At 45.5% G+C, this 13,569-nt stretch overlaps 2 protein-coding genes across 5 annotated transcripts in view; one reads left to right on the top strand and one right to left on the bottom strand.

The window, feature by feature from the left end:
- Positions 1 to 8,706, top strand: part of ZRANB1 (zinc finger RANBP2-type containing 1) — a 62,307-nt gene extending 53,601 nt beyond the window's left edge. Inside the window, exons 7-10 of the mRNA XM_040624248.1 lie at positions 2,514 to 2,634; positions 3,848 to 3,977; positions 4,077 to 4,306; positions 5,498 to 8,706. Coding sequence (XP_040480182.1) covers positions 2,514 to 2,634; positions 3,848 to 3,977; positions 4,077 to 4,306; positions 5,498 to 5,716 — 700 coding nt within the window. The 3' untranslated portion in view covers positions 5,717 to 8,706. The remainder of the gene's footprint in view (positions 1 to 2,513; positions 2,635 to 3,847; positions 3,978 to 4,076; positions 4,307 to 5,497) is intronic.
- A 282-nt stretch (positions 8,707 to 8,988) lies between these two features.
- CTBP2 (C-terminal binding protein 2) overlaps positions 8,989 to 13,569 on the bottom strand; it is a 157,460-nt gene continuing 152,879 nt past the window's right edge. For all 4 annotated transcript variants that reach the window (XM_040624251.1, XM_040624249.1, XM_040624252.1 and 1 more), the window contains 4 exons: positions 13,315 to 13,445; positions 12,636 to 12,763; positions 12,069 to 12,186; positions 8,989 to 10,362 (listed from right to left, as the gene is read on the bottom strand). In XM_040624251.1, the coding sequence (XP_040480185.1) occupies positions 10,182 to 10,362; positions 12,069 to 12,186; positions 12,636 to 12,763; positions 13,315 to 13,445 (558 nt within the window). In that variant the 3' untranslated portion in view covers positions 8,989 to 10,181. The remainder of the gene's footprint in view (positions 10,363 to 12,068; positions 12,187 to 12,635; positions 12,764 to 13,314; positions 13,446 to 13,569) is intronic.

Raw genomic sequence — 13,569 nt, 5'->3', positions numbered from 1 at the left:
AGGTGAAGGGGTACGAAGCAAACTTTCAGATAGCAGGGAATATGGTATTTTTTTGGTTTTGTATATACATTATCTCAGTTATCATAAATGAGAAAAATTGAGGCTGAAAGAAGCTAAATTAATTAAAACGTGTTTTTTTTCCTCTTACACCTAATTGAATGCTCACACAATAATGATAATGGCCTTACTCTAAAAAACTTTACTCCCCTAGTGCCTCTTTGTAATTTTTGAGCACTTGTGAATTTTGTTGTTAGTATTTAGATGTGAATTCCATTAGAATGTAAACTCCGTGAGAACAGAGGGTTTGTGTGGAAGATCTAGCGCCTCCCGTAGTCTGACACATGGCACAGAGTAAACGTTATTAAATGAAAGTACTCTCTAGAATTTGAAGGTGAAAGCAATTTAATCACTTTTTTGAGAGCTAAATTGTAGATCAAAGCATAATGCAAGAGAGGAAGAATTTGGAGGTCACTGAAAAAAATGAAAAAGCTCTCTAGAGGGCTGGCAAGCCTTGATGGTAACTTGACTGGATGTATGATACAGGCACACCGCGGAGATATTGTGGGTTCGGTTCCAGACCACTGGAATAAAGTAAATACTGTACTGAAGTGAGTCAAAGGAAACTTTGGTTTCTCAGTGCATATAAAAGTTTAGTCCGTAGTCAAGTGTGCAATAGTATTAGGTCTTAAAAAAAACATATATACCTTAATGTTAAAAATACTTCATTGCTGAGAGACCCTAACCATCATGTGAACTTTCAGTGAGTCGTAGTCTTTTTGCTGGTGGAGGGTCTTGCCTCAGCGTCAGTGGCTGCTGGGTGAGCGGGGGATGGTGGTGGTTTTAAAATAAGAGGACAGCAAAGTGAGCTGCACCGATGGCTCCGCACAAGTGACTCCTCTGTAGCATGCGATGCTGTCTGATGGCGTCCTACCCACAGTTAGAATTCCTTTCAGCTTTGGAGTCTGTCCTCCCAAACCCTACTGCTGCTTGTCAGCTAAGTTTATGCGATAGGCTCAATCCTTTGTTGTCATTTCAGCAGTCTTCACAGCATCTTCACCAGGATTAGATACCATTCCAAAAAACCACTCTCTGCTTGTCCATCCCAAGCAAGCCCTCATCTGTTCAAGTTGTGTCATGAGATCGCAGCGCTTCAGTCCCATCCTCATGCTCTGCTTCTCATTCTGGCTCTTGTTACTCCCACCGCAGCTGCGGTGACTTCCTCCACTCAGGTCTTGAATCCCTCCGGGTTGTCCATGAGGGTTGGAAACAACTTCTTCCAAACGCCTGTAAATGTTCTTTTGACCTCTTTCCATGGATTAGGATTGTTCGTAGTTGCATCGAGAATGGTGAATCCTTTCCTTTGCCCACACTCATCTGAGGAATCAATGTGTTTGGCAGCTGTAGGCTTGCTTGTTGAAATTACTCCTTGGTCATGGACTGCAGCATGGATATTGTGTTAGCAGGCATGAAACACTGGTTGTCCATCTCCGTCAGAACTCTGGGTGATGATCAGGTGCATTGTCGGTGAGCAGTCATAATTTGAAAGGAGTTTTTTACCTGAGGGGTAGGCATCAACAGTGGGTTTAAAATATTTAGCAAATTATACTAAAAATGGATACGTGGTCATCCAGGCTTTGTTATTCTTTTATGGAGCAGAGTATATTTAGCATAATTTTTAAGGGTCCTAGGATTTTTGGAATGGTCAGTGAGCATTGGCTTCAACTTAAAGTCACCAGCTGCATGAGCCCCTTAGCAAGAGAGTCAGCCTGTCCTTTGAAGCCAGGCACTGACTTCTCCTCTCTGTGGACAGTCCCAGATGGCAGCATCTTCCAGTAGAAGACTGTTCCATCTACACTGAAGATTGGTTGTTTGGTGTGGCCACCTGCATTCATGATCTTAGCTAGATCTTCTGGAGAACTTGTTGTGGCTTTTGTGTCACTTGCCGATTCACCTTGCACTGTGATGTCTGGAGACAGCTTCTTTCCTTAAACCTCATAGGCCAACCTCTGCTAGCTTCACACTTCTTTTTGATAGTTTCCCATCTCTCTGAGCCTTCATAGAATTGAAGAGATTAGGGCCTTGCTCTGGAAGTGGTTCTGATACTCTTGTGAACACATGGGCTGTTTCTAGTCTGTTGTTTCTACAGTGACCAAATAGTGAATACTATACAGTAATGTAGAAATGTAGTGTCTTTGATTGTACCCAGCATCTCAGATGATTTTGAGTGTTTTTTTGGTTTTTAAACTTGTAAACCAATAGTAGACAATTGAAATTGATTGTTCTCATCACTAGTGTTTAAAGTTTTGGTGAAAACTTGCTGGGTGGTAAATGAAATTTTGTGCGAGAATGTGTTAAATGGTGTCTGCTAGCAGAAGGTATATAAATATAATGGAAATATAATGGAAATTGGGTAAAATTAATAAAATTGATCTCACATGAATTGCTTAAAGACTACATGAAGTAGATGATTGGAACCCTTACAGAGGCTTATTTTTACTCTCTTGCCTTTTCAGGTTTTATACACGTTGGAAAGATTGGGAATCATGGTATTCTCAGAGCTTCGGTTTACATTTTTCCTTGAGAGAAGAACAGTGGCAAGAAGACTGGGCCTTTATACTCTCTCTTGCTAGTCAGGTAAGAGTGCTTCGAGGCATGGTGCTTCTGTGAGAAAAGTAGGCTACGTGCTCTAAGTCCCTGGATTTACATCCGTAAACTATGTTGGAGGCATTGTGGCGTACGTGAGAGAGTGCTTGATTCGGCATCGGGTGACAGGTTCTGGCCGGGACTGCTGTCTGTCAGCTACAGGACCAGAGGCAAGTCCGCACCGCAGGACAGAGGCAGTAACATGTCTCTTATAAGTGATTAGAAATCGTCCCGATGAAAGTCGTACTGCGATGGTCCCACACGCTCACGTACTTGTTTCGTATTGCTCCTCATTTACATTGTCCACCTGCTGGTCAGCTCCTGTGCTGGGTCTGAGGGGCCCTGAGCCAAGATCACTGAGCTGGTGGGGGGCACTCCTGTGCTGGTGTGCCGCCGTCAGGCCCGGAGGGTGAAGCGGTGATCTTCGCGCGAGGCTCTGTCCATGTGATGTATGCCGCGGGGAAGGGGCCGTGGCCGACAGGTGGAAGGATTCCTTTAAAATTAGGCTGGGAATGAACTTTTAGAAAAATGAATCATGTAGAGTTGTTCCTCTTAGACTCTACCTTTCATATTAGTTTTATTCCATGAAGCACGTTCAGTAGACTGAACTGTAACGTTCAGATATACACACAACAAACCATTCCTTTTCTTTGCAGAAAACACCATTGTTTGTTTGAACCCTGTGAATGAAGTACCTCCGTCACAGTGGCTGTTTACACCTGCGACGTGTACTTCCTGAAAATGGGTTGTTGGAATCCTTATAGAGGGGTGGTAGACCTGTTCAGTATTCTTGCCATTTACGTTTGTATGAAATAACAGCTCATCTTTTTACTTGGGGAGGACCTCGTTGTAGGGTCGTACTCACAGTGATCTGACAAGGAGGCCGTGGGATGACTCCAGCAGCGCTTGCTATCGGAAGCTCTTGTTCCTGGGGTCACTGTTTAACTAAAGCCGTTGGGGTCTTGAGATTGGGTAGTGAAGGATACTTGTTTACGTAGACTTTGCAGATTTCTTTTATTATTTCATTGGATTTTGCCGTTTGAAGAATTTTATGTTTCTTTAGCCTGACTGTATTATTAATAAAATTTTTTTAAAAAAGCGTCGGTCTAGTGTATTGAAGGGCAGCATTGTGTTTTGCACAGTTTTCCAGGGTTACAATAAATGTTTTAAAGAGAAATTGCTTTCTTCCTTTTATTCCGTACAGCCTGGAGCAAGTTTGGAACAGACACACATTTTTGTACTTGCACATATTCTTAGACGACCAATTATAGTTTATGGAGTAAAATATTATAAAAGTTTCCGGGGAGAAACTTTAGGATATACTCGGTTTCAAGGTAAGTCATTATTCAAGAGTATTTTAGAAGTCTCTTGTTACCATGCAGCTTGCAGCCATATCCTGATGACCTCATGGGGATTTTCTTTCCTCCCTCCAGGTGTTTATTTGCCTTTGTTGTGGGAACAGAGTTTTTGTTGGAAAAGTCCCATCGCTCTGGGCTATACAAGGGGCCACTTCTCTGCTTTGGTTGCCATGGAGAACGACGGCTACGGCAACCGAGGTGCTGGTGCTAACCTGAACACCGATGACGACGTCACCATCACGTTTCTGCCTCTGGTTGACAGCGAGAGGAAGTTACTCCACGTGCACTTTCTTTCTGCTCAGGAGGTAAGAGGCACGGTGCTCCCGTGAACCACCTGAAATGGTAATGCTGCCTGGAACCCGGCCCGGGACGCCTTGCTGACGCGGCGTTCTCTGCCTCGCCAGCCACGCTGCTGCGTCTGGCCCCGGCACTCGTCTCTTCCTGTAGATATGCGTCTGCCAGGCCATGACACGTCCCTTTCCTGAGCTGCTCCTTAGGTCGTGGGGTGCAGATGGAGCAGTAACGGTCAGATGACAGTCCCTGCCCTGAGGCAGGGAGGGGTGCTGAGGAGAAAACCAGAAAGATGGGGGGGAGGGGGGCCCGGGGCTCATGATTGCAATCAGGCTGTGAGGGAAGGCGTCTGAGGTGATGATGCCTGAAACAAGCCCTGCAAGAGGAGGGAGTCTTGCAGAATATGGGGGAAGAGAGCTATAGGCAGAGGGTACCGCAGGGCCCCGGTGTGGTTTGTGGGGAAGGGGGTTGAGGCTCAGGGATGGCAAGGGGCGCAGCCTTTTAAATAAAGCCTTGGCTTTGACTCCGGGCAAGCAAGGAAGCCCGCGGCCAGTTTGTCCAGTAGAGGAACCCTGGCTGCTCCATGCGGAGACCAGAGACTAGGTGCCTGGAGCAGTGGCGGGAGCAGAAGGGCCATCCGGAGACCGTCCAGATGTAGGGGCGAGGGAGGTGTAGCCCAGGCAGGGCTGGTGAGGCTGTGCAGAAAGAACACTCAGAAAACCCATGTTCTTACAAAACGATTGGTCTTTTATTTAATATACGAGTAATCATTATAAAACTTTTATAATCAGGGCATTAATTAGTAGAACATAATTTTTATAACTTCATTCTATAAATACTTCACTGAATAAACTTACCTTGTCGCGTGTTTGAAGCTGAGACTTTGTTTTTCTAGCCTTTTCTTTGCTAAGATCAGTTTATTAGGTAACATTTGTTTTTTCCTGTTCTTTCAAACAAATAACTCATTGGTAGGTGGTCCCCCCCGCCATGAGATTTTTCTGTGAATTGTCCCCTTGATGTTTTTCTGTTTAACCATAGGAATCTGGGTTTTATGCTAAAATTGATGAGAGGCTGAAACCACGTGAAAAGTTTGTTGCTTTGACCTTTTCATTAGTAATCTTGCCAGCTGTGTTTTCATTAAATTTTTTCTAGCAGGTCTCTGATCTGTGGTATTATTTCCCCTTTTCTTCACATTCCTCTAAAAGCTAGGTAATGAGGAACAGCAAGAGAAACTGCTCAGGGAGTGGCTGGACTGCTGTGTGACCGAAGGGGGGGTGCTGGTGGCCATGCAGAAAAGTTCTCGGCGGCGGAACCACCCCCTGGTCACACAGATGGTAGAGAAATGGCTTGACCGCTACCGACAGATCCGGCCTTGCACGTCCCTGTCGGATGGAGAGGAAGACGATGATGATGAAGATGAATGAAAAAACTCAAAAAGCAGAAGACCAGGGTATCAGCTCTGTGGCGACCCCAAAGCTAGTGTGGTGCATGCTGCAAGCAGAGCGCAAGGCATGGAAGGAACCTGATCTGGCAGGATCTGCCCGGAAGGGCTTTTCTAATCCACACCCGACGGAGATGATGTATCTGCTGTGTGAGGAGACCGAGAACTTTGTTTGGACTACAGTTTGTAAAAAAAGAAAAAAAACCCCTAATTTTATTAAGACAGAACTTTTTTCCTTTCGAATTGTAAATCTGTCTATAAATGTAACGCATGTGGTTGTGTAAGAAGTTGTGTAATAGGACAAGTACCAGCATCTTCATATTATTGAGAAGTTTTTTCCAGCACGGGCACCTCCAAAAGCACATGGCAGATGACTTTGTTCCTTTGAGATACTCTTTTTGAAGTAGAACCTGGCATTCTACTTCTATCTTAAAAGATCCACTTTACGTTGAGTCTCAGTAGAGCTCATTAGAGATTTGGAAACTTTTTGTACAGATTATCCACAGCAAAACATAAAAATAAAAACAAGCTTTTATTTTATTAATAATTTAGTTCCTGTCGTGCCCAATAAAATGAAGTCAAATCTTTAAGGAACAAACTGCAAGGAAAGTAAGAGTGAATTGCTTGAGTGAACTTCATACAGACGTCATTCCCTTGTTTTGGAAAGGGTTTTGGTTTCTATTACTTCGTCTTTTTTAAGCTTCTGATATGCCCCTTTTCAGTATTTAGCTATTTATTTGTTTGGTAAGAGTGCCCTTAAAATGAGGGTTCTTCTACCAGAGTCTGGGTGGCAGTCTCTTTGTGAGTCGTCATTCCCTGCATATAAGTTAGGAAAGAGCCTGGGGAACAGGCCCACTTGTAACTAAATGAATTGTGTGAAATTTGCGCACTTGATTCAGTTGACAATGTTATACTCCCAGATTGCCGCGCAGAGGGACTTTGGATTCTTCCTTTTATCATCAACTCTGCTTTAAGCAAATCGTGTTAGAAAGGCATGCCTTTGCTTGGGCTAATTGGGAATCAGTTAAGTATAGAACAAAGATTTAAAAACGCAGTAAGGTGGAAATGCATTGTATAATGAATTTCTCAGAGTACTCGTCTGAGAACTTTTGCATGTTGGTTAATTGTGGCCATTCTTATTTAAAAGTTAAAACTATAATCTTAGATAGAAGTCTTTTTATAAAAAGTATTATTTGACCACTTCAGGTATATGTTCAATACTGGGTAAAAATTTCAGACCTATCTCAGGAACACATGAAAGACTTAGTGTCCTGATAAGCACTTTGTAGACTATCGACGTGGCAAGCAATTTGGAACGCACCCCCTTACATACACACACACACACGCATGCACGCACACTGTTCCTTTGATGAAAAGGCTGTGAAAAACCTTTAAATACTTGCTTCTTGTTTTCTTCTAAGTTCTGTTTAGATGGTGTTTGAAATGTGCACAACCTCTGATTTGATGCTGGAATACTAAAAATAGAAAAACACCCGTGAGATGTCAGTTCCTTCTCCACTCTCGGAACAGTGCAGAGATAGTCCCAGGATGAAAGGATCACTTGTGCCGTATGCTAACACTTGCAGGAATCGTTTGCAATCTGGTTCCATATAAATGAATTTTGGTGTAGTAATGGTAAATGTTCCTGTTCTAAGTGGCTAGGTTTCCCTACAAATTGACTCTTTGGCTGGCTTTCATTTTAGTCCCTGATTAAGTTTTTAGAAGGCTGTTGTTCGGAGGACTAAGCATAGCATCTCTATAAAAACTTTTCTCCATACATAGGAAGAATTCTTTAGTGGGCACAGATCCTATTCTAGTTGCTGTTCAGCAGAACTACCTACCCTCCCATTTGATGAAGCCAAAGAAACGTTTGAGAGAAGCATCTAGTCACTATGGTCACGCTGCAGTCAATGCTGTCCAGAAATCATAGGCTCAGTAGTTAGCCTGTGTGTGGTGGTCTGCTGAGTGTTGTTTCCCCGGAGGTGCCTCTTTATTTATTTATGATCAGTGATCCTGACCACACCTAGTTTAACGGGTACAGCATTCTTCCCTGTGGGAAAGGTAGAGCATTGCATTTCCTAAGCTCCAGACAGGGATGGGGCTTTAAATTTAAATGGTTTTCATAGCAGATTGGCTGCTAATGGCCAAAATGTTGGTGAATCAATCAATGCTATGTTAAGCTCTTGAACTATTAAACAGCCATAATTGTTGTCCCAAGATGATGGAGTACGCAGTCCTTTCTCAAAGAGGAGGTCTTGGTTGACTCTGGACAGTAATACCTTATCTGTATGGACTTGGTTCTTTTTTTAGGGAGACTACAGTGTGGTATTTTCTGTTCTAATTAAACAAAACCACGGATTTGAACTGGCCTTTTTGTTTTTGACTCTAGGCTCACCGTGTCCCAGCCTTCATCTGTGTTATGGGAACACTGCTTTCATTAGGCAGTTGTCATGCCCTCATTGACTGACAACATCCTGGTTATGACAAGGATGTTCAGTTCCCATTCCGTTTCCTGGAGTGATGGGTCAGTCAGTAACCATGGGCTCCATCTCTATCCATAGGAGGTTGTTTTTAATGTAATTTTTCTGGGAGAGTTGGGATGGGACCACCACCTTCAAATGGGTGAGGAAGGTGATGTTCGAAGACCCCATCACAGCCCCTCTCCCCCTTTTCTTCATGGGAAGGGGAGGAGAAAGGAGTGACAGGGAGTTGGGTACCTGGAATTGGACCTGATGGATGGATTTTGATACTTGCGGATATCACTAGTACTAAGGGGTTTAATGCTATTCAAGAAAGGAAAATCCTTTAAATCAACTTAAAGTTCTTAACATATGGAAATGGCTGTTAATTATTTTGCAACATTTCTTTGTAAATATCATTTAAAAGAATTTTGAGATTCATTTCCCTTGCATTAATGCTTGAGCCAGGTTATTTTGCTTTTGGGTAAATTAAAATCAAAACTCTCTAACTTGACCAATTTTGTTTCTTGAATCGACTTAGTTCCAACCGTTTCATCTTGAGGATGTCATGATTTGATAACGATGGACTTAATGGGCGGCTTTCTGATTCTCAGTGAAGCTATTACAGGTAATCGCCTTTATTTCTGAATCTGGTTATAGAATGGGCAGATGGAAAAGTGTTCATCTTTGAACCTGGGAGGAACACGAGTTGAAAACTGAGAATGTAGTTGCCTTAAAACATCTCAAGTAGAGAACTTTTACCTGGGTGAGATGTATTTGAATTTCAGAACTTAACAAATTTTTATTACTTTTTATTGAAAACTGCACTGAACGCTAAATGTCCACCTTTACAATAAACAGACACAGTAGCGGTAACTCACACTAAAACAAAACACTTCCGATAGCCATTATTTTTCTGTTTGGGACAGTTTTAAAGGATTTTTTTTTGTCACAAAAACAGGAATGTACCTATACAAAGGCTCCAAATAGGCCATCTTTTAAACAAAAAGGCGATGATTCACAAAAGACTATGAATATAACATGTAACTAGTTGATACAAATCTAATAGGATTTGTTAAAATCAGTCACATCTAGTAACACCTGAAGTGTTCTTGTATAAAATATCACGTGAAGAAAAGAAGATTTATCAATGTCTAAAAAAGTGGGTTTGTTCATAGACAATCTGACAAGTTACCATAAAAAGTGTTTCCTGAGACATAAGGAAATGCAACATTATTTTTCTTGAACTCTTTTAGCTCAAGACTTTCCACTCAATAAAATAGCTGAGGATCTGAAACTGAGAAAATATATTTGAGTACAAACAGCTTGTGAAACTTAATACTTTTTCTTTTTTTTTTTCTTTTTTCTTTTTTTCCTTTTTTTGCATCATCAAGAGGGTATTACTGAATTCACAACCAACTTGCCCGCTCAGTACGCAGTTCAGGTGGGAGACTTCCGCACAGGAGCCCGTACGCTGCGGTGGTCGGTCACACACGGGCACAGTTTTCTCCCCCTTCTCTGTAGTAGTTTAATCTTCCTATCAGCAAAAGAGGTCACCAGCCCCCATGGACCGAAGTGACTAGAGTCACAGGAGGGGGATTTTCCTCTTAGTATTTTTTATTTGACGTTTGGAACTCCTGATGCAACATTCTAGAGCAAGGTGTTCAGGACCTGCTGTGCCCGAGGGGCTGATAAAGGAAAAGGATCTATTTACTCTTTGTGATGGGGTGCACAGATGAAGAACGTAACACACACAACAGAAGTTGGTCGTTAACAAATCGCGTCCTAGTCTTTGAGCGCTTCCGCAACCAGACGACAGCTTCAGCCTTCCCACGCCTCGGCTTCTCGCTCTCTTAACACTGCAACGTCAATGATGCATATGTCCGGAATCGGTTAAAAAGACGGTCAAAGTCCTTTTCTTAGTTCATCTGTTTTTCACTGTCTCTTGGTCCCAGGTTTATCTGAATGATGACCGTTCGTCATTCTCTGCTATTGCTCATTGGGGTGCTCTCTATTGTCCCCATGTTTTGTAGGCTGGTTGGGAGAGGGAGCTTGGGAAGGGTGTGCCACTGTGGGGAGGTTGTGAGTCACCGGGATGCCTCCGGGGATGATCCCTTCCATGGCTGCAGGAAGTCCGCCCGGAGCCACCCCCACAATGCCTGGCGGGTATCTGAGGAGCAGAGAGAGAAAGGGCCAGTAAGTCAGGAGCAGGGAGAAGCCGAGCTCTTGGCTCCTACTTCAGGCTGTTGTTTTAATACGTTTGTCACTGTGCCTCCAAAGCAAGGAGAAATCTACATGAAAAACTATTTAGTCCAGTCAAAACACTGTGCCACACTGGAGCTTTCACACAATAGGAACAGCCTGCATTACATCCACGGACACTGTACCACATTTGAGAAACATTTTGTACAAAAGAAGACTCCCCAAGTTGTCCGGTTGCCTTAGAATTCATTAGTTTAATGAATTAATTTAGTTTAAAAGCACTGATGCTTTTAATGATTAACCAACAGTGATACTAACTGTGGCTTCCTAGGCGAGCTAGCTATGCACTCTCGTGGCCTGAGATGGGACGCAGCAGCAGGGGAAGAGGTGAGCCGGTGAAGACTCCCCTTCCATCACAGGCTCACAAGCTGCTGTGTGTGCAAGGACACGTGGCATTAAGCCCCCCACAGACCATGCGGTTCTTACGCAGATGCAAGTCGGTGTATTGGAACATCCCCAGGATGAAGCAGCTTTAGGAGGCAGGTGCTTTATGATGAAAATACTCATTCTCGACATTCTCAAACCCTTGACCCATAGCTCCCCAACCTGCAGCCTGTCGCAACTATTCACTGGTTGGTCAGAAATGAAGGACTCTGGGACTTGGGTGAGCTACAGCCCCTCAAGCATAAGCTGTATTCCAAGGGGCCAGGGAGTCTTGGTCTGTCAAAGGGAAGAATTAAGATGTGGCCTTTAAAGGACGGGCTGCCAACAATAAGGAATAGGAACCTGGGGCAGAGACCGTTTCGAGTAATGATACTGAAATACTATTAGGTAAAAACGGGGGGACATTAATAGAACACGGCAAACCGAAACGTAAATAAAGCCACAAGACCCAGGAAGAAAACCGCCTAACTTGGTCGAGTCTGAGCCTTCACCTGTGGGTCTTACTACACTAACCATAGTTAAACAACGCCTCCCCCCGGCGGTGGCTCACCGCGGTGGCTCATCACGGGACGGCCAGCTGCAGCTAGAACCATTTTCGGTTATTACAGTTGGGAGCGCTGCTGGAGGCCAGGCCACCGTGATGCTTCCCACAGCGCACAGGCTAGGGCCCAGGGGAGAATGATTTGGCCCCGGAAGTGCATACTGCCAGGGATTGTTACAGTAAGCAAGACAAAGGAATTAAAGGCTGCAGCTTTATAAAGCAGGACATTGATTTCCCTGTGAGCCCAGCCAGGGGAAGAGAACCCTGGGAAACTCACCAGTGAAACCCTGCTCCCTTCCAGGGCCTATGAAGGCTCTGGGCCAGAAGATTCCAATTAGAGAACAAATTCACCAACAAGCCCTTTACCCTGAAAATCTTCCCGGTACCTTCTCAGCCAGAAGCCCTCTGCTTTTGAAGCGGCTTGGAATGCAGGGTGATTCCTCAGTGTTCAGACCTTCGGGGAATGCACTCCCAGTTCCCACTCCTTTTATAAATAGGAACCCCAATTCTAGGCTGTATCGCGAGAGTTGTGTTTGCTCCACAAAAACGGCATCAGAAAAAGTGCGAGGACTGCACAGACTTGGCGCAGGGAGCGCTCTGGGGTGGTTTACGCCTCTCTCCTTCCCTCTCCCCCTCTCTGGGGGGGGGGGCAGCGCTCCAGCCTAGGCCGGTGCCATTCCGCTCCTCACCTGTATGTGGCGCCGTTGAGCTCCGGATGGATTGCTTGCTGATCTATTACTGACCAGGGAGCTGTTGTGACAAAGAATTCCTTGTTCACACAGTTTCTTAAGCTTTCGGGGATGCGACCTGGAGTATGAGGATTAAAATTAATCAGATGTATTTTTAAGGTCACAGTGAGTTAGCACCAGTAGCTGCTGCTGGGGGAACCCCCTAGTGCTCGAACTATGGAAATCTGAGTGTAAAGGCTCTTAGCTTAGAATGAGAGGGCTGGCCCTTTCATTTTCAGAAAAGGTGCAATTTTGCAGGGCCCGTGGTCTGAGCTCTTCACTCCGCCCCCCCCGACCCCAGCTCCCTCCGCAGTTTGAACGCTTAACGCTGGCTGATGAAAAGGATTCCGTTTCTTCTGAAATTGAGTTCAAGGCTTGGATGAACTGGGTCCAGCTCCTTCCGGTTTTAATCAACTTGATCCCTAACAACTCTGCTCTCAGTACCAGTCCCAGGGGCAGCTGAGCCGCGGGTCTCCGGCCGCCCTTCCCGCCGGCGGTGGCGGGAAGCGCTGCAGAGGGAGGGCTCACCTGTGATGGCCCGGCGGATCTCGGTGGCGGCTGCCTCCCTCATCTCTAGTGAGGCTTGCTCACTATACCAAGCTGTGTGGGGCGTACAAATGAGATTCGGTGCATCTTTCAAAGGACCCTGAGCAAAGCTAGATAAATGCACAAAAACACAGCAAATGAGAAGAGCTGAGGATCGCTCCCTACCCTACTCACCAAGAGAGCTCGTGGCCAGTTTATGTGTGCAGAGGAACAGTGTCGGAGGTTTCCCAAAGGCTGGGGATTTAAGAACATACTGATCAAAACTTCTAATGTGAGCGTCAGGAGGGATCAGGGACTGGGAAGGAAGGAGGAAGGCTCTCCGGAGGACGGGCAGGGCTTTCGTCTAGGCAGAACCCGCAGTCCAGCGGACAGAGGAAGCCTGCTCCTCCCCAGACCAACACACCATTCTCCTTCCTTTCCGACGCTTTCGGACTTCCCTCGTGGGCCCCTGGCCCTTTTACGCTCCAAGTACAGCACAGCCCTTAGAACAGAGGCTGTAAGGTGGTCTCTCGTTTCCTCCCCAGAAGCCGCTTTCCTGGGACAGCGCCCCACGGTCACAGTGTGGGGGCGGTCAGGTGGAGAAGCAGCCCCGGCCCCGCGAGTTCCAGGTGCGAGGCCGGGAGCCCGGGTACCAGCCATGTCAGCAGCCCCACAGACCCACCTGAAAGGCTCCGATTCGTGCACGTCGAGGGCTGCCCCTCGTATCCTGCCTTCCTTGAGGGCTTGGGCTAAGGCTTTCTCATCCACCAGCCCGCCGCGGGCCGCGTTCACTAGGAATGCCCCTTGCCTCATCTGCGGGAGGAAGAAGAGCCGTCAGATACTGCCACACTGGACGGCGCCAGCCACGGACCGAGGAGTTCGGCCGGTCCGGCTGTTGACGACATGCGTGTATGGCAGGTCGGGGGGGGGGGGGGGG

Source organism: Ursus maritimus, unplaced genomic scaffold (genome assembly GCF_017311325.1).
Source record: "Ursus maritimus isolate PB19 unplaced genomic scaffold, ASM1731132v1 scaffold_7, whole genome shotgun sequence".
Taxonomy (NCBI): Eukaryota; Metazoa; Chordata; class Mammalia; order Carnivora; family Ursidae; genus Ursus; species Ursus maritimus.
This window is presented reverse-complemented; position numbering and strand designations above follow the sequence as displayed.